Here is a 25,029-nt window from a genome sequence, read left to right as displayed (position 1 = left end):
GTCTGTCTGTCTGTGGAGGGTACACTGTCTGTCTGTCTGTGGGGGTCACACTGTCTGTCTGTCTGTCTGTGGGGTTCACACTGTCTGTCTGTGGGGTTCACACTGTCTGTCTGTCTGTGGGGTTCACACTGTCTGTCTGTCTGTGGGGTTCACACTGTCTGTCTGTGGGGTTCACACTGTCTGTCTGTCTGTGGGGTTCACACTGTCTGTCTGTCTGTGGGGTTCACACTGTCTGTCTGTGGGGTTCACACTGTCTGTCTGTCTGTGGGGTTCACACTGTCTGTCTGTCTGTGGGGTTCACACTGTCTGTCTGTCTGTGGGGTTCACACTGTCTGTCTGTCTGTGGGGTTCACACTGTCTGTCTGTGGGGTTCACACTGTCTGTCTGTGGGGTTCACACTGTCTGTCTGTCTGTGGGGTTCACACTGTCTGTCTGTGGGGTTCACACTGTCTGTCTGTCTGTGGGGTTCACACTGTCTGTCTGTCTGTCTGTCTGTCTGTCTGTCTGTGGGAGCAGTGCACACTGTCTGTCTGTCTGTCTGTCTGGGGGGCACACTGTTTGTCTGTCATTATGTTTCATGATCTCTACACATTGTTGACATAGCGAGGATTCCCTTTAGAGCCGTATTCCCTTCTCATCTTTCTTAACTTTATTACAACCTTGGTTGGAGACTCAAGGGGGACTCTCTCTCTCTGATTTCTCTCTCTCTGTCACCCCCCACCCCTCACCCCTCACACTGGTTTGAGGGAGTTGACCAATTGCCAGCAGCTGTTGCTCATTTCACAATGGTACCGCCCCTACTGTGCCGGGACTCAGAGAGAGCACACTCCTCCTCTCTCTCTTCGAGCAAGAAGACAAGACAGACAGAGCTGCTCCTGACTTGACTTCACTTGGAGGTATTGTAACTGTGTGTGTACAGTAGAGAGAGAGAGAGACAGAGAGAGGACACACACAGCCGCTACAGGAGAACTGAAAGGACTGCTCATCGGTGAGTGAGGGGACATTTTTTGCAAACATAAAATGTTTGCATAAAACATTAAATGTTTTGGTTTGCATATTCAAACTTTGTAAGACAAGACAGACACGCAGAGGGAGAGAGACAGACAAGAGAGTAACAGTATGTGACCACAGCAGGGGGGGAGATTATATCTAACAGTTTAGTTAATTGAACTTGGTAAATGCATTTTACTTTGTAATGAGATATATGGACATTTCCCCCACACAAGAATGATCTTACAGGCAAAAGTATTTGATTTCTATAAGGTGAAAATTCCTGCCAAGGATATGAAATGCTCTTTTGTCTATAAAAAACCCTTTTGTTGGGGGAGAAAACATTCCTTCCCACTATAGTTTCCATGTGTGCCACTTATCAAGAGATGTGGAGGGAGCTGGACTTGTTATCAGCTCTTCATCATCACTACACATTCTTTCCATTCCTATCTTCAAACTATATGAAGTGCATTGTTGACAGCTGTTGTCAGTCATGTGTTCCTTATTTTCACTTCTTTGTAACGGATGTGTTAGCATTCTGAAGGCATTGAATTCATCAACAGTGAAGTTGCCCCAGGACTTGTTTGTTGTTACACAGTCGTTACAAAGGGGTGAGAAGTGTTGAAGGGAGGTCTTCACTATGTATGCTAATGTCTTTAGATCCTGGTGAGATTTGTGGAGGCTCAGAAATGTTCATTTGAACCACAAGGCAGGGGGGGGGGGGGGGGGTGGGGGGTTGCATAAGAAAACATTTCCTGGAAGGGGAAAGGGAACTTTTCTGTTCTAGTTTTACTGTAGCAGCCAGCCATCACTTCCCTGCCTCCAGCTGTGGGTTTTAGCCATAGGTCAAAATGCAGGAGAGAGGGGGTGAGGTGCTGTAAAGCAGTGGTTCTCAAACAGTGGTCCTTGAGGGGGTTCCAGGTGGTCCCCAGCTAAATGATGGAGAGTTGGTAACCAGATGGACCCTTAGAGAAACCAAATGGACCCGCTCTCAATAGTAAAATTATTGTTAAACATCTGCATCACTTAATTTACAAGAAGTCTACACAATTAGAGAATAATTGTTATTTCTGATTGAACGTTTGCCTGTTATCTATCCTAATGGTAACATCATTACAGCGTGGAATTGTGGACAAAGTCTTATCCAACGACCACAAAATATGCTTTAGTTTTGGGTCTGAGAGGCTAAATCTCATCAAATGTTGGTCCGTGGCTCAAATGCCGAATAAATTCCAAGCGAGGGAGAGATGCACTGTAAAGGGGATACGGAGGTGGTGGTGATCCTGCCTGCATGTGAGCAGCAGTGGTTTCATTAAAAAAGGATTATTTGGCCGCTCTGTTGACACCACAAGATAAAGTTTCCGCCTCTCTCCCTCCTTCCCCTGTGTGTGTTGACAGAATTCCAGTGCGGTGCCCAGATCCTATTGTGGGGCTAATTTACACCCCACCCCACCTCCACCATCGCTGCATCCCCCCCCCCCCCCTCCTCCTCCCTGTGTCCGTCTCCTGGATGACCCAAAGCATTGTCTCCAGAAGGGCCGAGTCGTCCGCCAGCCCCCCCAGCGTCTCCTCATGTTCCCTCCGCCGGGTGAGCTGAGGGCAGGAGGGGCCACGAACGCAGCGGCCTGCCGGCCAGGGTCCGGCTCATCATCATCATCATCGTCGTCATGGCAGGCGTGATGGGAGGACGCAAGAGGAGGCTGGTGCTTTTCTTCCTGACCGTGGTCTCCGTGCTGAGCTTCTACATCCTGTGTGTGAACCTGGAGATCCACGTGCCTTGGCACATGGCGGACCGCCTGGCGCGCATTCACCACGGCAACGGCCACGACAGCTCTCCGGAACCAAGCAGGTGAGATATTATGATGGGGAGAAGAAACCTGTCTACACTTATTGGGCAATGGCATGTTATACACATGCACGCATCTTTTCTTAACCCATTCAGGCCTGACCTCGAAATTTAAAAAAAAATCTTCTAAATTCTCCAGTTTTCTGAAATAAATATTTTCACGATTTTTCAAAAATACAAGCTATGAGCTTGTAGATCTCCTATTTTTCAATAGCTAAATTATAACAATGGACAAGATGTGTTTCATATAAATGCAGTACAAAATCGTATAGTGTAAAAAAGTGTAAAGGAAAACAAAAGGCTGGAAAATGAAAATTAAGAGTTTACATAGGCCTAGTATGTACACGCATACACTTTCCTCAACTATTATATCTGGTTTCGGTATTTATTTATCCTTCAATTTGTATTGGGGGGGGGGGGGGGTTGCGAGACATGGCCAACGCATTTCCGGCCATGCTTATGCTGAGTCAGGCAGCTATCTCACAACAACAAGCTCACAACGTAAGCGAGTAGATCTGCTATTTTCGCCAAATGTTCGCCTACCTTCGCAGAGCGTTTGCCAATAAGACATGCCTCAGGCAAGAGGGTTCATGTGGTTAATGGCCAAGGGTTGTATAACGAGACGGGGTCAAACACCGAAGTTCATGGAGGGAATTAAAAGTTCCATGGTTTCAGTAACCACTACTTATTCCCCTTCTCGTTGTACTCATTGTGGTTTTAACAAAGGAGCCACACAGTTCTCTGTTAGACTAATGAAAGAAAAAAATGTCCCCAGAGTTATTTCACAGGAGGTGGTCTCTTGCATATGTGAAATGTAAGCCGTGTTACACTGGGCACTGTTCCAGCTTTAAAAGCCAGCGAACCCAGATAAGATGCATTAAGAACAGAGACAGAAATGTATGCTGCTGCTGGTGGTGGTGGTGGTGGTGGGGGGGGATGGCCGTCTCTCTCACCGGTCTATTTCAGACACTAGTTAGGACTAAATGATAAGTTTCAGTATTCGGCACCCGCAAGTCTTTCATTTTGAGCTGCCAGAGTGGCTGCTGCATCTTCTGGGGCTGTGCTTTTATCTGAATGTGTGGGTATTCAAATAACCATGTGCATATCCTTCTGTCTCACTCTCTTCCTTGCTATCACTCTCTTGGTAAATGGTAAATGTTGCATTTATATAGTGCCTTTATCCAAGGCGCTTTTACATAGATTGTGCATCAATTCACCCATTCACACACACATTCATACACCGATGGCGGTGGAAACCATGCAAGGCACCAACCAGCACATCAGGAGCAATTTGGCGTTCAGTGTCTTGCTCAAGGACACTTCGACACTAACTCTGGGGGAGCCCGGGTTCAAACAGGCAACCTTGCGGTTACCATCCAGCCACTCTAGGCCTGAGCCACCGCCACCTCTTGCCGAATCCTAGTGGATTTTAATAGGAGGTTTTTGTGTTTTATTCCAGGTGCTTGAAAAGCGCCTGGTCTACATTTACTGCCTTTGGTAGCGCCCGTAGTAGACACTTTTTCATGATTGGCTGCCTCTAATCTAAACCAATGGGAGACTTACCCATAAAACTCATAGACTGAAAGGCATCAAGCCCATACTTATTTTTCTTTTTTTTTATAGATAGAATACATCATTGGTCATTTTAAAATCACAACAGTGTCACCTTTTTTTTTTAAATGCATGCCAACATGGATTATAGACACAAAAACATCCGAATATTGTTTCACTTCTCTATATAATATTTCAGGGGCATTTATAACGGTCTACATTCATACCAGCTAGGTTGTCCTCGCCTTCCTGTTCCCGTCCTTGTGCTCTTGATCTTCGTATATGTTGGACATTAACGAGTTCCTGTTCCACTTTAATATGACTGCTCTATTACATTTGTGCCTCATTAGTGGAGCTTTATGAGGTTCCCTTCCTGCTGAGCGAGACATCAGCACCATATGGTCGGAGAGGAGACCCTCTAGCAAGTGACCAATCAAGTTCAAAGCCAGCAAGCACCATGGTTACCTGAAACTGCAGCTGTCTCGCTGCTGTAATTGAAATAAATTAGTCCATTAAGACCTGGAATGGAACGCATCTGTGAGGCCTTAGCCTTTTAACAAAATAAACCATTATTTGAAACTTTAGCTGTTGAAAAATAGCAGATCTACAAGCTCATAGCGTGGCATAGAGTGCCACAATTTGAGCTTGTAGATCTATAGAATATATATATAATTTCACAGCAAACGTTTTTAACTCAAAGCATTGCTCCTGGGAGGTCCCTGAAACAACATATTTTCAGATGGGGGTCCGTGGCCAAATACAGATAATTCTGGGGGTCCTTGACATTAAATAGTTTGAGAACCACTGATACAGATTTACAGAATCATAGGATTTTCAGAAAACTGTCACTATTTAGAAGACATCTGTAGACATTTAGTAGAATCTGTTCGGCAGGTCTTAGTGGCTTAAGGTCCATCTGGTGCAGAGTTATCGCTAAGGCAACCCAAAAGTCTGAAACGTGGCAAGTAATTCAACATGATGTTTTGTGACATTGCTGGATAATGGTTGCGGAGACATCTTTTGTGTGCATTTTTTGACAAAGTCTAAGATAAATATTTGACTGGACTAGTTTCGTTGGTTGCGAATGGGAAGTCATAGTGTCGAATAAGGAAGAAATTAGTAGACAGACAACAAAAACCGTTAGAGGAAACTAAATCTGTTCTTAGTTTCTTGCATTTACATGTGGCGCCGCTTTGAACTTCCCCTTATCAGTAAACAACAAACAAGGATAGTCATGATGATCATAAATAGGCTGAGCCAAGTCAAATAGCTCTGCACTGCATGTTGCATGTGATTTGATATCACATGACACAGGCAAAGTCTCCTAACAGATCTCAATCAAATCAATCAATCAATCAATAAATCAATCAATCACGCTAACCTCAGAGAAAAAAAAGTCTATAGGCCTACCCTTGAATATTTCACATGGGAGTTAAAGTCTGCAACAGAGATAATCTTTCCTCCGCAACTGTAGAACCTCATTTTAAGTGTCTGTAAAAGGAGCGTCATAGCAAATGGTCATAAGCCAAACAACAACAAAGGCTTCAGTGTGTTGCAAAAATTAAGATGTGATAACTGATAACCCCTTTCTTAAATATACAGTTTTTATATATTTTAGTTCCACCGAAGTGATCCATTATTGTGAAAATGTGTTTGCGCACAAAGATATATTAAATAATAATTTTGAAAGTTGAAATGTGGAGTTTTGGGGAACTTTACCACTTCCTCACTAGGCTCAAGTGGTTAGTGACCACTTCAGCGATGCCACGGAATTGTGAGTTTGTAGACCTGCTATTTTCAAATAACTTTTATACATTTGAAATGGGACATTCTTCATAATATAAAGAGTACTTTCTACCTTTGGTACTTTAAGTACATTTTTGATACCTACTACTGCGAGAGTGAGGTCTAGCCAACATTGAGCTCTGCAGTGTTGTTAGCCAAGCTGTCGCACCGCTGCACGTCGACATAGGTGGTACGCTTCATTCACCTCCTGGCTTTGCCCTGGGTTGGCTCCCATAAAGTAAATGTACTTGCCTCTAGTTCTGGGTGCCTGACGCAGTGCCCTGCCAGCCTCATCCTTCTCTCTCTGGCTTTGTCCGTGACCTGTGGTAGGTCCCCATAGAGGTCCACATTTCTGATGCGGTCCATCCATGTGACACCTAGTGCCATTCGTAGCATTCTTGTGGAAGACTTTAGTAGATTTTTGATACCAATACTTTTGTACTTTTTTTTACTAAGTCAATTTTGAATTCAGGACTTGTACTTGTAACGCAGTATTCTGATCTACATTGCAGTATTGATACTTTTACTTTAAGTACCAAAAAAAGGACAAAAAGTGTGCACTTTAGCCACCACCACTGTTTGCATTCTCAATTCCGTACTTTTTTGTTTTCTGGGCAGATCACAAGACTCTCTCGTCTTCAACAGAGACCACTGGATCCATACGCCGCCTCCTGCCGCGACCCTTGACCCCACACTGGTGTCTGGAAGTACAGTCGTTAATGAACATACAAGTGCTGCTCACGTTAAAACCGCGACAAAACCCAGAGTCGCCACAACGACGACAAGAACAACCACTGAAACAATAACACCAGCCAAGAAGAGCAGTGACCCGCCTCCGCTTCTGGGAGATCGCACTTTAGAGTCTAAACCCGCGCCTGATGCCAAAGATGACGCCAAGCCCACTACCAAAGAATCTAATGTTCAGCCACAGCTGCCCAGCACCAGCGCTGCCAAGACGACAGAGCCACCCTACCTCGGGGATACTTACGCCACTGAAGAAGACATCCCACTACAAACAGTGAGTCTAAAATGAATGTCAGTGTTGTTATTGCGAACGCAGTGAGCACTAACTATGAGACCTAGCAGAACATGTCTGTCTGTGTGTGTGTGTGTGTGTGTGTGTGTGTGTGTGTGTGTGTGTGTGTGTGTGTGTGTGTGTGTGTGTGTGTGTGTGTGTGTGTGTGTGTGTCACGCTGTAACATCACCCGCCCGCTACCAGAGGGCGCAGCTGTACACACAAAAACACACACACACACACACACACACACACACACACACACAAAACTTAACTTAAAAAAAAAACTTAACTTAAACAAAAAACTTAAAAAGAAAAAACTTTAAAAAAAACTTTAAAGTACATAATTTATTCTAATTGTTGTTATTGCAATTTACGAGCTGCGTTCGCTTCCCGCGTTTGCGCGTCTTACTTGTGGTGGATAATATGGAATGTGCTTGTTCTTGTTGTGACTGGACTGTCTGCAACCGTCCATGTACTGTAAACCTCTGATGCTGAGAAAGGGTGTTGCCCTTCTCACTGAGTCAAGGAACTGTTGTGCAATTAAAATAAGGCCGTTTCAAGGGCATTGTTGGCTGGTGGGTAGAATGATCCATGGTAATATTGGTTGCTGCTTTATTTTATAGACTTTTTTTGGCTGATTGGTGACTCTTCTTATTTTTGAGGGGCACTAGCCCCTTCTATGTACAGCTTTAATGTTTGTGTTGTCTGAACAAACAATTGACAATGAACGGAGAATTTACATCATATGTGTCTGAGAGCAAATCGGCATATGTATGTCGGTGGGACCACCATTCTTGATGATGATGTACGATGATGTAAGATGATTAGAGCGCCCCTCACTTCACACAGGTGTGATTTTTATTATTCAAAACAGATTGTGTTGTTGTAGGATCCTTTCCTTTCCTTGCGGGTGGGGGGGGTGGGGGGGTAATATGTAATATTATAATATGTAATATATTTCTCTTGATTCCAAGTAATAAGTAATATAATAGTAATATGTAAGTACCATTACTCTCTTGAGTGATATTGCTCAACACTGAACGTCATACAGATTGACTCTGTGGTTAAAATACATTACAGGAGCCTGTAGGTTATCAGCACATGTCGGCACATGTCTTGAGTAGTGCTGCCCAAAGCCCAGAAGGCTCATACTGTATGTAGTGTTGTGCTCTAGCCCCACACATGTCTGACGAACTCCTCTGCCCCAGCTGTGGCAGAGCCCCACACATGTCTTGAGAAACTCCTCTGCCCCAGCTGTGGCAGAGCCCCACACACATCTGACGCACCTTTTCAGCAGGCTGGACAAGGTGATGATCAGTTGAGCGAGATCAGGCTTAATATAAAGTGGATGCTGCCACAGGGAAAATGCCTGTGCTTGTCTTCCCAAGCGAATCAAGTCAAGTATCGTCATAGGCACGGGGCTCAATTCCTCAGTCTAACCCTCTGCCCCATGGTGTCACGATGAGCACAAAACACACTCTGTAATGTTCCTTGGAAGTTCACCAAGGTGTGGAAAGCACACGCACATACACACGCACGCGCGCACACACACACACACACACACACACACACACACACACACACACACACACACACACACACACACACACACACACACACACACACACACACACACACACACAAAACACAAAATGAAAACATTCTTTGAAGTCTCCCTCAGGGTTTTGTGTCTCTCTCATGTGAGCAATCACCGGGTTCTGATGCAGCCTAGTGGTTTTCCCAATGAGTAGCGCTGCCCAATGCCCAGAAGGCACAGCAGTAAAGACTGCCATGCTTTGTTGTAACCACAGCTCAGCCAATCAGTCCAATCAGATTAGGGTTGTTTCTGCTGATGTGTCAGGCAGATATACTTTACTCTTACACGTACCTTTTCACAATGAGCACATGTCTCTCAGGTCAAAACCCACAGCTTCCCACGTATCATTAGAGTTGCTCTTGTCTAGCTGCACACTGTATAATCGCAATATACTGTACTGTAATTGCCTCTGATTGTGGTTGAGAATCATATCGGGTGAAACTAATGCTGTCGGTTCGGTAGTGTGGGCTTCGTGATTATCTCGCAGACATTATGTTGTATGTAACGTTGGCGTTAAAACCTAAATTATACTCTTGTCATGCGCGTGTCACATTTCTTTCGAGGTGAAGAGTTGTCATGTGCGTGTGAAGGTTTTTAGCGTTTTGCATCGTGTGTTTTTGTGTGTCCTGTTCGTGGTCGTGTCTAGCTGGCTGTCTGCTATACGTGTATACAATGATGACACTGTCGTGGTATGTTATTTTTCCTCCCATCAGGACTGCCCCGACAGCATAACAAGGAGGGTCACGTCGACTGACCTCGCCGACCGTTTTCTCAGGCACGTTCCGGTCCTCCAGTGGGCCAAGTCCACCACTCCTGACCAGTATGAGCGACTGAGCCAGTACCCAGGAGCACATGGCTGGGGAGTGGTTGACTATAAGAGTAAGTCTTCAATTGCTTTAATTATCCTATTATTATAAATGCACCACGTCTCTGTGTGTACGTACGTCTATAACCGTTCGCCCCACCGACTTCAAACTTGACACACGCGTTCCACACCGCCACCGGGAGTGCAGTGCCAGCACAAAAGCCTCTGCTTTTGTACCCCTACCTAGATCACCCCTGATCACCCCTAGATCTCCATATATGGAGCTGGCCTGTGCTGACATCACAATGTTGTTCTGACATCTGCATAGACTCCATATTTGGTCATGCCTGACAAAGAACTCCATATATGGGGATAACAGGGACACAGACGTAACTAGAAATGCATTCTGTCGAGGTGCAGACTTGCGCCTTGCACACACGTAGGCCATACAGTACATGGCGCGGTGTGCCCAGGAGAGATAACAGATCTGAGAGAAAGAGGAAGATTGTTCCAGTCAAATGGAGCTTTTCAAAGCTGTCAGCATGTGTTGCTTGTACCGTATCTGGCCTTCTCAAGTTTACTTCCTAGAGAGGATAGGATGACAAACCAGTCAAGCACACTTACTTGCACTATAGTTCTTATCGGTTATGATGTTTATCGCGTTCATTGAGAAATAGATATGTGTCTATTTTCCCTTACACATACCCTCTCTCTCTTCTCAACCAATCGCATACAAGTCTGTCTCTCAAGAGTATGCAGTTGCACAAGAAACAAAAACCAAACAAACTGATCTAGCAATGTTTAGTCACATTCAGCAAGATCTTATCTTTTAAATGTTGTTTTTTTGTGGCTTTCACCTTTATTTTATATTTTTGATGGAGGGACAGACAGTAGGCTGACAGGAAATGGGGAGAGAGATGGGGGGTGACATGCAGTAAAGGCCGTCGGGATCGGGAGTCGAACCCGCGGCACACTGCCAGACTGGATTACCAGCCAAGGTGCCTGGACCACTGAGCCACGGCCCAGGGCAAGATCTTATCTTTTAATTTGCTTAATTTAGCTGGTCCTGAGCTGCTGCTTTTAGGAAGTCTGGGAATGGAAGACATTTTCATTTATGGCCTACGTATTAAATACACTTCTCTAAGACTGGCGCTTCCACATATAATATTGGGACCCTCCAGGTCAAGCCGGAAGCAAACGCTAATTGTTTCTATTTCTGTGCCAACAGCGCTGGTGGCAACTCTCTCTGTGCTCAACTCGTCCGCTAACTGGCAAATGTTTGACGACTGGAATCAGCGAAGCAACAGATCCCAGTGTGTCCGATGTGCCGTGATAGGGAACGGCGGGATACTAAAAGACTCCAAGCAAGGGAGGGAGATCGACCGACATGATTACGTCTTCAGGTAGATGGATGGCACCTGTGGCCTGCTTCGAAGCCTAATGCTGCGTTCACACGGCAGATACATTGAAAAAGAATGCAGCATTACTCATACTTCATAATTCATTGTACGTCGGTGTTGCAAGAGTTGATAAGCACACCATAGTACCATGTGAAACTAAACATATACCTTGTGAACACAGTTCAATTGTATTTTTCTTACTAATGTATAGAGAGTATGCACATGCATGATTTTCCCATCAGGACACGCCCCCCTCATCTAGACTGAGTGTCACATAATGCAGGAGGCAGCAAAATGTTGTGTTATTGAAAACAAGCACTTCCAAACTCTGACAAAAATAATCAAATGCAGGGCATTTCTTGACAGAAAGTAGCTCATAACATTTCTATGGTGGATTTTCATGAAACAAAAACTTTGCAGATAGAAAGAGGATAATTCAAGCTTTTCTTTAAGCTGTTTAAACATTGAGTTTAACATTGTTTAATGCAATCAGACAGGACTTTTCTGTTTGGATGAATGGGCTGGCAAGGCCAGAAAGTATTTTTTTGCCACTCAGTGGGTGTTCCCGCATAACTTCCAGGTACGATGATGTCACGCGCATACCCTCTATTGTTGCGGTGGGTTATCTCATGCTGTTTTGACAATCTCCTACTGGGTGTGGACAATAACGTCTTATCTAAATCTAATCTCATTTTCACATTTCCCATTGTTGCCCTTCCTTAATTGACCCTATGGGAGCCTAACCCAGGGCAAAGCCAGGAGGGGAAAGAAGCTATATAGACGTGCTGTGGCGCGACAGCTTGGCTGACAACACTGCAGAGCTCAAGAACCTGATGTTGGATAGGAAATTGTGGAGGGCAGCGATCCAGGAATCCCGTGTTGGTGTTGGCTAGACCTCACTCTCGCAGCAACTAACTAATTCACTCTCAGATGAACATAGGTGTAGTTCAGGGGTCCTCAATATTGAAAAAAGAAAAGTGTTCTTTGTGCCTCAACACAATACCTCTCATTTGCTGTGCATTTTTGGAGGGGAATATTTGTGTAACATTCTATTTCCATACTCTGCACCCCAGTATTGGTTGGTTGGGAGGGGAACCGATTTGTATAAGCTTGCCTTGGTGTGACTGTACTAAACAGGCATAGAGCCCCGCTCTCCGCTGGCCGCTGCATGGTCCGCAGTGCGCTCATGGGACCTGGACCTTAGTCTTTTTCAAAAATGATTAGTGGACCTTCAGCATTTCTAGTTGAGGACCCCTGGTGTAGTTGAAATGAAATGAAATGAAATGATTACTATATTTACCCAGGGTATCTGGGCTAAGCTCAAGAACTTGTTTCCAGCCAGGCCCTGCTCATAGAACATTTCATCGTAGTGGTTCAATGCCTTGTTCAAGGGCACTTCAGCGGTGGTAATTTTAACGTGTCGGACCGCTGATTCGAACTGGCGACCTTCCGGTATCAAGACTGCTCTGCAATCCGTTCGGCCACCGCTGCCTCAAAGTTGTTGTAGCCTTTGTGGTCTATATATATGATGGATGGCAGGATATCATCAGAAGCTTCTGATGATATCCTGCCATCCATCATGTTGTTCTCACGTACCACTGACGATGTCAGAAGAGAGATTCATTAGACGTTTGCCCGGCTTGTCGCTTCGCTCGCCACTTATAATCATGGAATTTCTTAGATTTGTTTGTTTGTTTTAAAAATGTATGAAATTATTATTTTTATTATTATTTTAAAAACAACATTTGAAATATATATTTTTTAAATGTAGGAAAATAAATGGGATTTTTACTCGAGTTGTGACCCATAAGAAATTGGTCCATGACCCACAAGAAATTGGTCCGTGACCCACAAATGGGTCCCGACCCTCTGTTTGGGAAACAGGGTTCCAGAGCACAGAAACTGGTGCTCTCTGCATGTGGTTTCCACGGTGACCGACTAAGTGGCAATTAACGTGTGTGTGTGTGTGTGTGTGTGTGTGTGTGTGTGTGTGTGTGTGTGTGTGTGTGTGTGTGTGTGTGTGTGTGTGTGTGTGTGTGTGTGTGTGTGTGTGTGTGTGTGTGTGTGTGTGTGCGTGTGTACATAATTGATTTCCAGGACCAATGGGGCTGTCATTAAAGGTTTCGAGCAGGATGTGGGGTCTCGGACCACCCACTACACATTCTCCACCAACACACTGAGGAACTCCATGAGGAGCTACGCTGGCCAGGGCTACCGGGGACCCCCTGTGTCTGAGGTCAGTTCAACTAGCCAATCTACATTGACACGTTGTGAGCTTGTAGACTGGCCATTTTCACTATTCAAAAATGTTTTGCAAAATAGTAAATAGTAATTTTTTTTTTTTACTATTTTGACTTTTCTTTTAATAGTTAAAATAGCCGATCTACAAGCTCACTACGTGTCGATGTACAGTACAGATCAGCTTGAACAATTCAAAAATGTTTTTCAAAATATTAAGTTCCAGACCCACAGGAACGCACCCAGGGTGCCGGTCAGATTCCGGCGAGCCGCCCCGTGTCCAAAACGGTTGAGAAATGACAGAGTTACCGTGTGGGGGCCCCTCTACTGTACCCTCTACTGTACTGTACTGTCACTGTACTGTACTGGTACACCCGAAATCACCATATATACAGTTAATATGTGCGTGTGTGTGTTAGGTTGCGCACAGGTGGTGAAAAACAACCATGCTGTTTTCGTGCTCAGACGCACCCACCCACCCAGCCAGCCACCCACCCAGCCACACACATAGCTCCGTAAGGGAGTGGTTGCACCACTCAAAAATGCCAAATAAGTTCAGGGGTAAGTGGTAAGGGGTGGCACAAGATAGGGCCCTAGATCGTCTATTTTGGAAACATTTGGGAAACCTTGCTCCCCAAAATAGAGACGCCATGTGGAAAGCTGGTATGAGTGTCCCATACAGACGACATCTGTAACTCACCAGCAGCCTTCCCTCCCTCCTCTCCTCCTTCCCTCCCTCCTCTCCTCCTTCCCTCCTCTCCTCTCCTCGCTGTGTTCCGTAGGAGACACGCTACGTCTTCCTGCCAGACCACGACCGTGATTACCTGCTGATGAAGGCAGCTGCGACGCACACCCCGGTGGAGAGAGGCCCGGAGCACAGTGACTCGTAAGTGTTGCTTCCTTCCTTCATTTGAGTGAATCATCGTCACTCTTTGTGTGGCCATGTTCTGACGAATGACTGTTTATTTGAGTGAATCATGAGTGAAGTAACTCTTGCCAATGTTCTGATGAAAGACTGTGAATGAAAGACTTCCTATGAAGTCCATGTGTATAAATTGTATAATGCAGTTTTCAACCAGTGGTCCGGTCACCACCAGTGGTCCTTGAGGACGTTCCAGGTGGTCCCCAGCTAAATGAATGAGAGTTGGTAACCAAATGGACCCTCATAGACCTTTAACTCTTTACGCTCTCAAGATTATTGTTAAACATCTGCATTACTTAATTCACAAGAAGTCTACACAATTAGAGAATGTAGAGAATGTAGAATTGTTATTTTTGATCCAACGTTTGCCTGTTATGGTACCTACCAACATCAATACAGTATGGAATTGTGGACAAAATCCTATCCAATGATAACAAAATATTCTTTAGTTTTGGGTCTGCAAGGCTAAATCTCATCAAATGGTGGTCCGTGGCTCAAATGCTGAATAAATAATGTGAATAAATAATGCGCCTTGATGAAGGCGCATTATTCGAAAAATGTTGAAAACCACTGCTATAGTGCACTGATCTGCTTATAACACTGTAATATAATCACAGTTGTATTTCTTTGTAACAAACAATAATCTTAACACATTCTAAAGCATGTTATAATGACTCAAGGTCATATAAGGACTCGATCATATAAGGACTTATAAGTCAAGTACAAAGGATAAGGATAAGGAAAACTTTATTGTCCATTAAATTTACATAAAATGGAAATTTGTCTTTGGCACACCGGCAATCAGTTACAACAATAAAACATTACATAAAATACACAGATGCATTAAAATACTATATAAAATGCATTCACATAAACACAGCAACAGTGATCATGAACAGTGGGTGTTAGGTGAACTGTTTAAACATTATCTTATATAAAATGTCCACAGCAGTTGGCCCAAACAACGTTTTGTAACCCTTCTTTTTAGCTAGTTTTGCCCTAAGCCCCCTGCCCGATGGCAACAAGTCAAATTCAGAGCGAAGAGGGTGGGTACAATCATTGTAAATCTGAATTGCTTTTTTTGGTTATGGAGTGGTTGTATATGTCCTGAAGTTGCAATTGTTTGCTTGCCTGGTTGACTACCTAGTTTGTTTTTATCTCTAACTGAGAGATTCCCAAACCAGGACACGATGTTAAAAGTGAGAACACTCTCAGTGAGAGACCTGGTCGGGGTGTGTTTACTAGCATTAAAACTTATCAATTTCCTGAGAAGATAAAGCCGCTGCCTTGCAGCTGTTCCAGTGTCAATTCCTGCTCTTGTGACACACCGGGCTTGCCTTGTTTGACTGAGGCGCGGTTGCCAGTAGACTCCCTTTCTTCTCAAATTCTAAAGCCTTTTATTTTACGATATCAATTATGACAGAATTACAATACACTGTGATCCTGTTCAAACTAATTATATTTCACTTTAATGTTTAACGTGTACTCAGGATTTTGTGAGCACCCCGAACAGTTTTTATTAAGTTGCTTGATTCAATATTTAGATATTTGGTTTATTTATCAGACCTTTCCTATACAAACCCATTGTGACCTAAAACTACATTTTAATCATGATAAGTTAATCAAAAACACCCGTCATTGGTTCTGGTGACTGATATTGTCCTTCTAATAAGTGAGGGGGCTGTGTTCTTTCAATTACTTTTTTCATTCATTTTATTTAGTTTTTTCTTTTTATTGTTTTTCTTATTTTTTTTAATACAAAATATATGAAAAAATAATTGAAAAAGCACAGCCACCTCATGCATTAGAAAGCCAATGACAATCACCTGAACCAAGGACATGTGTTTTCAATTAATCTAAAATGTTACAATGGGTTCACAGTATATAGGGTGTGTCTGATTAAATTAATATCACATTTCCAAATGCAGTGAATACCAGAGTAGGTGTTAAAATACCCCCGAACATGTTTGGATAATAATGCTTGACCTTATAAGTAATTTTATAATGTGCTTTATAATTTGATTGATTATAAAGTTATAAAGTATTTTGAGAGTTCTTATAACAATAATTAAACATTGTCACAAGCTTATATAATCCATTATAAGAAGTGGGGTTTTTTTTCCACAAATATACACAACGTGAATATTTTTCGCTGACATTTTTCACAGGAGCGAAAAGGAACAATAAAACAGAACAAACAACACCAACAACAACAAAAAACGAAACATTTAGCAGAAGTCAATTCATAAGCAGATAAATGAGAATAAGTCCACACAGGTAAGATGTATCAGCATCCCAGAGAGTCCAGAAGATGAAAGAAGTATCTTAATCTAGTATTTGCACTTTGCCTGTGTATTTTCGCACATATGGCACCCCAGTCAACCAAGGATATATCATCTCATACATCTTCCTTCCAAGCCCTCAATCTATCATTAGAGCTTTCAGATGAATTGGAAACCAGCATGCCATATATCACGGAGATACGCCCTTATAGCAATTATCAGATATAAGTTTCTCCATTCCTGAAATTGAGTAGTCAATGCTAGCATTATAAGTTGGTAATTCTATCTGCTTTGTGCGTGTTTACTGAGTAGTATCTGGCCTGTGGGGCTGTATCTGTTTTTTGAGCATTCCCGTCTTTCCTTTTCAGGCCACCTAACTACTTCGGGGAAAATGTGTCAGCAAGCAAGTTTAAGATGTACCACCCTGATTTCATCCGTTACCTCAGAAACAGGTGAGTGGTTCAGTGCTCAATTGTTTTTATGGTTCTTTATTTACCCAGGGTAGTAGCTAAGCACAAGCACTCATTTTCAGCAACGCCCTGCACATGGAAAAAAACAGACAGACATTAAAACCTGGGAACTGACCAGTACAACCACAGTCTGATACTGTTGTACTGACCAGTACAACCACATTATGAAACTGTTGTACTGACCAGTACAACCACACTCTGATATTGTTGTACTGACCAGTACAACCACAGTCTGATACTGTTGTACTGGGAGCTGACCAGTACAACCACAGTCTGATACTGTTGTACTGGGAGCTGACCAGTACAACCACACTCTGATACTGTTGTACTGGGTGCTGACCAGTACAACCACACTCTGATACTGTTGTACTGGGAGCTGACCAGTACAACCAACCACAGTCTGATACTGTTGTACTGGGAGCTGACCAGTACAACCACACTCTGATACTGTTGTACTGACCAGTACAACAACAGTCTGATGCTGTTGGCCACTAAACAGCTCCACTGGAGCAGTTGGGGGTTCAGTGTCTTGCTCAAGGGCACTTCAGCTGTGTTGGGTGGGTGATGACTATTTGCTTCCCCAGTCCCCACTCAAAATTTCCTGCCGGTCCGGGGAATCGAACCGGCAACCTTACGGCACCGCTGCCATAAATTGTCATACAATTGAAAACAGAAGTTGATGGTAGCTCTAGCAGAATGGATTGGTTTGGACATTACCCACCATTGAACAGCAGTTGAGTTTTGGGATTAGGTTAGGCACTGTTAGTATAATTACGTTTAGGCATGGTTGGCTCCACTCGGCTCACAATACAAGCCTATACCTAATGTGGAATATAAATAATATTCACTTTTAGTTATGAGTATTGACCCTACTGTCTTGTTATCATGTTGTTCACCCCTGGCATTATAATATGTTCTGACAATCTGAATAATATAGAATCAAAACTCCATGGCACAGGCCTGGTATTAACCCATTTGTATTAGCATTATGTTATGCTTTAGCTATTGAAAAATAGCAGATCTACAAGCTCATAGCGCGCCACAGAGTGGCGCGCTACGAGCTTGTAGGTCTGCTATTTTTGAAAAATCGAAGAACCACTGACATAGAAACATAGCTTTTTCAGAAAACTGTCAGGATGTAGAAGACATTTTTAGAATCTGATCTCAAGTCAAAATGGGTTAAATAGATTTGAGTGCAGCTTGGTCCTACGATGACACAAGCTCCCTGCTTTCTCCGGAGAACACCGACCTGTGTGTTTAACGCACTTCCTCCATGAGTAATACAACAACTATGTTAGAAATAAACACTGTCTCTGACGCCAGTTGATCAATGATTTCTTGACACTACCAAAAATAGTCTGCACACAATGCCAAAATAGTCTGGCATTGATTTCACAAAATCAATGCCAGTGTTTTAAAATAAATTAAACACTGTGGAGCAGAGCTATGTGTGCAGACGTCTCTCTTTTACATGGTCCTATTGTCCAGCGCCAGCGAGGGTCTGGATGTGTGCAACCTACCTGACTGTCTTAAACTTACTATCAAAAATACTACCATGGATTCCAATGCTCTGTATGTAATTATGTCATCAGATTCCTCCGATCCCGCACTCTGAAGACCAGATACAAGGACATATATCGTCCATCCACTGGGGCTGTGATGCTATTGGCTGCTGTCCACACCTGTGACCAGGTATTGTAAACTAACAGACACATCTTGCTGTGTAAATACACGCACGCACGCACGCACGCACGCACGCACGCACGCACGCACGCACGCACGCACACACACACACACACACACACACACACACACACACACACACACACACACACACACACACACACACACACACACACACACACACACACACACACAAATGAGTTAGCAACAGCAGTATTAACATGACTGCACTTGTCTGATTAGCAGTAAATATTTATCCTGTCATATCCTATCAGCAGTACTGTATGTAACCTTGATTGATTACTGAGCTGAGAAGAGTCACTCCCGAAGAAGCCGTCAACAGTTCATGTCTTGTCTTCCTGTCTTCCTTCTCTCCCCATGATGTTTAATTATCTACTCACCTGTTGTGAGTCCGAAGCATTAATTTTGATTTGTGTGAGGCCTGAACCAATTAGTATGAGTAAATGAGCAAAGCTCCCCTAGTAACAATTAGAACAGAATTAGTTTGGAGCAGACCATTTGTTCCGGTGGAAATGCTTAGCCTAATAGCCACTGCTGTGAAATGTAATAATTGTAGTGGATTCAGATTAGCACGTGTGAAACCATTATTGCATAAGGGCTAATTGGGAGTTTGACTCAGAACAGCAGGTGTGGAAACACTACACGCCTGGCAGATGAAGTTCAGAGCAAAAACTGGCCAGCTAAAGCCTAACGGGCATTTCACAGTTCACACCAAGCACAATAACCACAACTCTAACAATATCATTGTTGATGCTCTTTATTTATGGTTAGAGCAATGTACTTGGTGTGGATGAAATTACTTCCTTGTACTGCAAATAGCCAATATAACAGATGTACTAGCTCCCAACACATTGCAATGTGACACGCTTGTAGATTGACTATTTTCTCCGAATGTTTGACTATTTTTGCCAAATATAACTTTGTCTACTTTTTACAAAATGTTTGTCTATTTTCATCTGTCGCTCACAGAAAACCACGACACAGTTATGTTTCACATGTGCTATACTATACAGAGGCAGTGAGAACCGTCACTGGCCCCTACCTAACCTTGGATCTTTTCTCTGTGTGTTGTTGTGGATGAAGGTCAGCGCGTACGGCTTCATGACCCCAGACTTCAGGAACTACTCTGACCACTACTACGACAGCACCTACCATGCCGTTGGCTTCTTCATCAATCACGACCTGCGAATGGAGATGAGCCTGTGGCAACAGCTGCACCAAGCACGCCTCATACGACTCTACATGCGCCAGTGAACTGCAGTCAACCAGAACCCAAGTTGTCTTTGTCCCACCCCCCCCGGATACCACATGGATAGTACCAGCCACACAAAGACTGCAGGCTGCTGCTGCTGCCACTGCTGCCGCCGCCCATCCCAAACCCGAGGGAGAACACCAAACAATGGTGCCACAGGAAGTGGAACCACATGACAGGAAGTCCCCAAACAGACACCCACTCCACTTTTATAGCACTGATTCAGGTTAACACTCTTCACTTCCTGGGGCTGAAAAGAGAGCGGCAGATCATTTTCCGAATGATCCTCCACATAGCTGCTATGATCTCTTACTAAACATTAGACGGTGCTTTTTACCAAACTATAATGATAATAATTATTATTATTATTTTAAACGTTTAATTATGTTTTTACAGGCTAGCCAAACAGTGTGTTTAGGCTTCGGACCTGTGAATGACTCCCTACTGTGTTCGTACTACTGTACACATGGGAGAAGACTGCAATTGAGTTGGCCACTTACTTAAAATACCCTCTGTCTCCACGCCCTAAATAGATGTTCGGAGCACTGCGGGCAGTTGTCATGTTCTATATTCTGATATTTACCCGGATTATGTTCAGTCCTTTCTGTGTTTCTGTGTTGTGTGCGACATAATTGGCTAACAACAACTGTAAGAGACCAATACTGAAAGGGAACAGTAATTGAAAACGAAAGGGAATTTACTTTTAGTAAGTTATAACTTATTTTTTACAATTATTTTATACATTACACAGCTATTTCAAAGAAAATGTGTAGACTTTTTTTCCACTGGTCAACATTATAAGGCTAACACGCATACTGTATGGAATCCTTATTGCTCTCAGTGCCTTTAATGTGAATCTTTTTAGTTAGTCTGGTTAAGCCTAATGTATACGTTATACGTTTTTGGCAAGAAACGTCTGTGTTTCTCCAAGTATAAATTATCCCTTAGCAAGCCATGGCTGAGGTAATGGGAGGGGATATTTGAAACGATGTAGGATGTTTCCTCAGCAACACAAAGTGGATAAGTTGCCGGTGGCCTTTTCTCTCTGTGCCAAGCAGCGATGGTTCCCAAGGACTCTGGTGTGTGTGTGTGTGTGTGGCCATTGGCCAGAGCACCTGGGCTCATCTTTGTGCTGCTTACAACAAAAGGACAATATTCAAAGATCATTCACACTGTTGTTGATTGCCGGATGAGGTCACCCATACCGGACGTTAAAATGAAGTCCACTTATGAGGCCATGCATGGCCCATGGAGACCAGAAGTTATCAATGACCTAATCTCTCTTGACAGATTAGTGTGACAATGTAGGTCTGTACTCTCTGCTGCCCCATCTGGCGGAGTCAGGTTAGGTCTGTGAAGGAGTTGCAGGAAAATGTAACCAAAGAGACTATTTAGTTCAGGGAACTTAATTTGTGTTTATTTAAAATGGTACACTTTTCAGAGTGGAACATTTTCCATTGTTCAAATGGAAAGGTCTGGTCATTGAAACATTGTATTGGTGAGATTGTGTGGATGGGAGGGACATCTAATTGTGCAATTTTTGACTGTGACTTTTATATGTTTAAAAAAAAAGTGTATTAAAGAAGTCTGTGGTATTGTAATTGGGCCTATTTGGTGATTTCTTGCTGTGATTTTTTTTCTGTCTAAAGCTTAAACCACACTGATGATTCGCCACGCAACTCCAAGTTGCAACATGCAACTCCTTGCAACCATTATCCTCAGTTGCAAGAAGTTGTATTGGTGTGGTTGACCTTAAAACGGTTTTGTTGCAAGGAGTTGCAAATGTTTGTGTGGTTTGGGCTTTATTCATTTGAATGGGCAAGGTTTAAGAGCACCATGTCATGACTGAACAATAGTTCTCTGCATGTGTTCAGTTTATTTGTGTACAAACTACATTCTTGTATGACTGCAGTAGATTTTCAGATCACATAGTGAGAATTTACGGTCAGACATGCATGGCACAAAAAGTGTCGCAAGACTCGCAACACATTCAATTAAGGCATCTACATAGTCAGTTTTGTTCCTTGTTCCTTGTTCCTTGTAACACAACACAGATGCTTTCTACAATGCATAAAAATGTTGAGGAAAACCACAAATTAAAAACAGAAACTGCTTGCCTTTCAGCTACCGAAGTATTAACATCCAACTAAACTATCACCATCATTCACAGTAAACTGTAGGTATATAAGGTGGAGATGTTCACTTTTACAATATTTATACACAATTATTTGTCAGTGTAATATGCATCTGTGAGCTACAACAACCAGATCTACTGCTATCAGTGAGACTGTGGGGTGGTTCATGTATTCTTGTATTTGTTTCACTGACAATGAGGTTAGAAGAAATATGTTTAAAGTTAGGCATAGTTTTACTGGGGTTAAGGTTAGGAATAAGGTTTAACCGTTTAAGCATAGTTTACTTGGGTTACATTTAGGAATAGAGAGTATGCACGTGACATCATCATCATTCCCGGAAGTTATGCGGGGACGCCCACTGAGTGGCAAATAACTACTTTCTGTCCTTGAAAGCCCATACATCCAAACAGAAAAGTCCTATCTGATTGTATTAAATGACTTTAAACAACATTAAATTCACTTTGCCACTCGATCTGCCATTCACTTTATGCATACGCATACCCTCTATACCAGGGGTTCTCAACCCGTGGGTCGCGACCCCTCGGGGGGTCGCCAAATTATTTTAGGGGGTCCCCAAATTATTAAAAAAGAAAAAAAAAAAAAAAGTTTTATTTTTTTAATTTGTTTTTCACGATTTTTCAAAAATAGCAGACCTACAAGCTCGTAGCGCGCCACTCGGTGGCGCGCTATGAGCTTGTAGATCTGCTATTTTTAAATAGCTAAATTATAACAATGCTTAAAACACCAAAAGGGGTTCCCGCCCAAAATGGTTTAAGGTTATTGTAGCAGTCAATTTATATTGGGGGTCGGGAGGGGGCGGGGCGGGGGTCCCGAGACGTTGCCAAAGCATTTCCGGGGGTCCCCGGCCAAAAACGTTGAGAACCCCTGCTCTATACCATGCAGGCTGAGCAGTTCCGCCGGTTGTACGCCCGGGGTAACTGCATGTGTTTTGAGGCGAGCTTTCCAGTATAATCTCAGCAAAAAGGTCATCATTCAAACTCTGCACGGATGCCGTTCAATCCCTAGGTCCTAGGGATTGAACGGCATCCGGGCAGAGTTTGAAAGATTACGTACGTTATCCTAGGGCCTAGGATAACGTACGTAATCTTTAGGGAGGGAATACAGGGCCTCTTCCCCCCCCCCTCCCTCTCTCTCTCTCCGACACTCTCACTGGAGTACAGATGAACCGTATGACCCCAGCCTCACTTTCTGGGTTTCTTCTGTAACTTCTGAGAACTGCGAGGGAGGCAGGGAGGGAGGGGACAGGGTCAGTGGTGTAAAAAGTACTCAAATGTTTTACTTTAAATAAAAGTCTCAATACTGCAACATAGAAATACTCTGTTACAAGTAAAAGTCCCGGAATCAAAATTGTACTTTGGTAAAAGTACACAAGTATTGGCATCAAATTGTATTTAAAATACCAAAAGTAAAAAGTACTGCAGAATGTCCCATTTCAAGTTTTCAAATGTATACAAATATTTTGAAAATACTAGATCTACAAGCTCACAATGCGTCACATCGCAACGCATTGTGAGCTTATGTATAGGGCTGACGTGTATGTTTTGTATATGTGTATATATATATATATGTATAGTAACTAAAGTTTTCAAATAAATCTAGAGATGTAGTGGAGTAGAAGTAGAAGTATTGGAAATTGGAAATACTCAAGTAAAGTACAAATATACCTCAAAATTGTACTTAAGGACAGTACTTGAGTAAATGTACTTAGTTACTTCACACCACTGAAGGCAGGGAGGGGACAGGGTGAGAGCCAGATGTTTGAGTGTGAGTGAGTAGAGAGGTAGAGAATAAGGGTGGGGTCCTGATGTGTGTGTGTGTGTGTGGTAGAGAAGGGTGGGGGCCGCCTGATGTGTGTGTGAGTGGTAGAGAAGGGTGGGGGCCGCCTGATGTGTGTGTGAGTGGTAGAGAAGGGTGGGGGCCGCCTGATGTGTGTGTGAGTGGTAGAGAAGGGTGGGGGCCGCCGGATGTGTGAGTGGTAGAGAACGGTGGGGGCCGCCTGATGTGTGTGTGAGTGGTAGAGAACGGTGGGGGCCGCCTGATGTGTGTGTGAGTGGTAAAGGTGGGGGCCGCCTGATGTGTGTGTGAGTGGTAGAGAACGGTGGGGGCCGCCTGATGTGTGTGTGAGTGGTAAGGGTGGGGGCCGCCTGATGTGTGTGTGAGTGGTAGAGAACGGTGGGGGCCGCCTGATGTGTGTGTGAGTGGTAAGGGTGGGGGCTGCCTGATGTGTGTGTGAGTGGTAAGGGTGGGGGCCGCCTGATGTGTGTGTGAGTGGTAAGGGTGGGGGCCGCCTGATGTGTGTGTGAGTGGTAAGGGTGGGGGCCGTCTGATGTGTGTGTGAGTGGTAGAGAAGGGTGGGGGCCGCCTGATGTGTGTGTGAGTGGTAAGGGTGGGGGCTGCCTGATGTGTGTGTGAGTGGTAAGGGTGGGGGCCGCCTGATGTGTGTGTGAGTGGTAGAGAAGGGTGGGGGCTGCCTGATGTGTGTGTGAGTGGTAAGGGTGGGGGCTGCCTGATGTGTGTGTGAGTGGTAAGGGTGGGGGCCGCCTGATGTGTGTGTGAGTGGTAGAGAAGGGTGGGGGCCGCCTGATGTGTGTGTGAGTGGTAGAGAAGGGTGGGGGCCGCCTGATGTGTGTGTGAGTGGTAAGGGTGGGGGCCGCCTGATGTGTGTGTGAGTGGTAAGGGTGGGGGCCGCCTGATGTGTGTGTGAGTGGTAGAGAAGGGTGGGGGCCGCCTGATGTGTGTGTGAGTGGTAGAGAAGGGTGGGGGGCGTCTGCGCTCAGCTGCGGATGGGAGTTGTCATGGTTGTCATGAGTCATGCATTGCGTTGTTGCTGGACAGCAACATGTCTGGCAGCTGGACATTAACATACAGCAGTCTACACAGTCAGCAAGCCAGCCTGGCCAGGCACTCCTAATATAATTCCCTTGCGTGTGTGCAGTTTGCGTTTGTGCAGTGTGTGTGCAGTGTGTGTGCAGTGTGTGTGCAGTGTGTGCGTGCGTGCGTGCGTGCGTGCGTG

General features: G+C 44.0%; 1 protein-coding gene across 2 annotated transcripts; it reads left to right on the top strand.

Annotated features, from left to right (window-relative positions):
- Positions 1-856: 856 nt before the first annotated feature.
- Positions 857-21,461, top strand: st6galnac (ST6 (alpha-N-acetyl-neuraminyl-2,3-beta-galactosyl-1,3)-N-acetylgalactosaminide alpha-2,6-sialyltransferase). Of its 2 annotated transcripts, none has more exons than XM_079492643.1 (11): positions 857-988; positions 2,389-2,839; positions 6,818-7,190; positions 9,501-9,666; positions 10,821-10,995; positions 13,090-13,228; positions 14,013-14,116; positions 16,803-16,886; positions 18,497-18,596; positions 19,692-21,168; positions 21,210-21,461. In XM_079492643.1, exons 2-10 carry the CDS (start codon positions 2,658-2,660, stop codon positions 19,860-19,862), a joined length of 1,494 nt encoding a protein of 497 aa, XP_079348769.1. In that variant the 5' UTR covers positions 857-988; positions 2,389-2,657; the 3' UTR covers positions 19,863-21,168; positions 21,210-21,461. The 2 variants fall into 2 exon arrangements, with proteins under 2 accessions (XP_079348769.1, XP_079348768.1); XM_079492642.1 differs by having other exon boundaries at positions 6,791-7,190.
- The last annotated feature ends 3,568 nt before the right edge of the window (positions 21,462-25,029 follow it).

The sequence above is a fragment of the Electrona antarctica genome, assembly GCF_951216825.1.
Source record: "Electrona antarctica genome assembly, chromosome: 22".
Taxonomy (NCBI): domain Eukaryota; kingdom Metazoa; phylum Chordata; class Actinopteri; order Myctophiformes; family Myctophidae; genus Electrona; species Electrona antarctica.
Note: the sequence above shows the minus strand (reverse complement) of the source record. Positions and strands in the feature narration are given on the sequence as shown.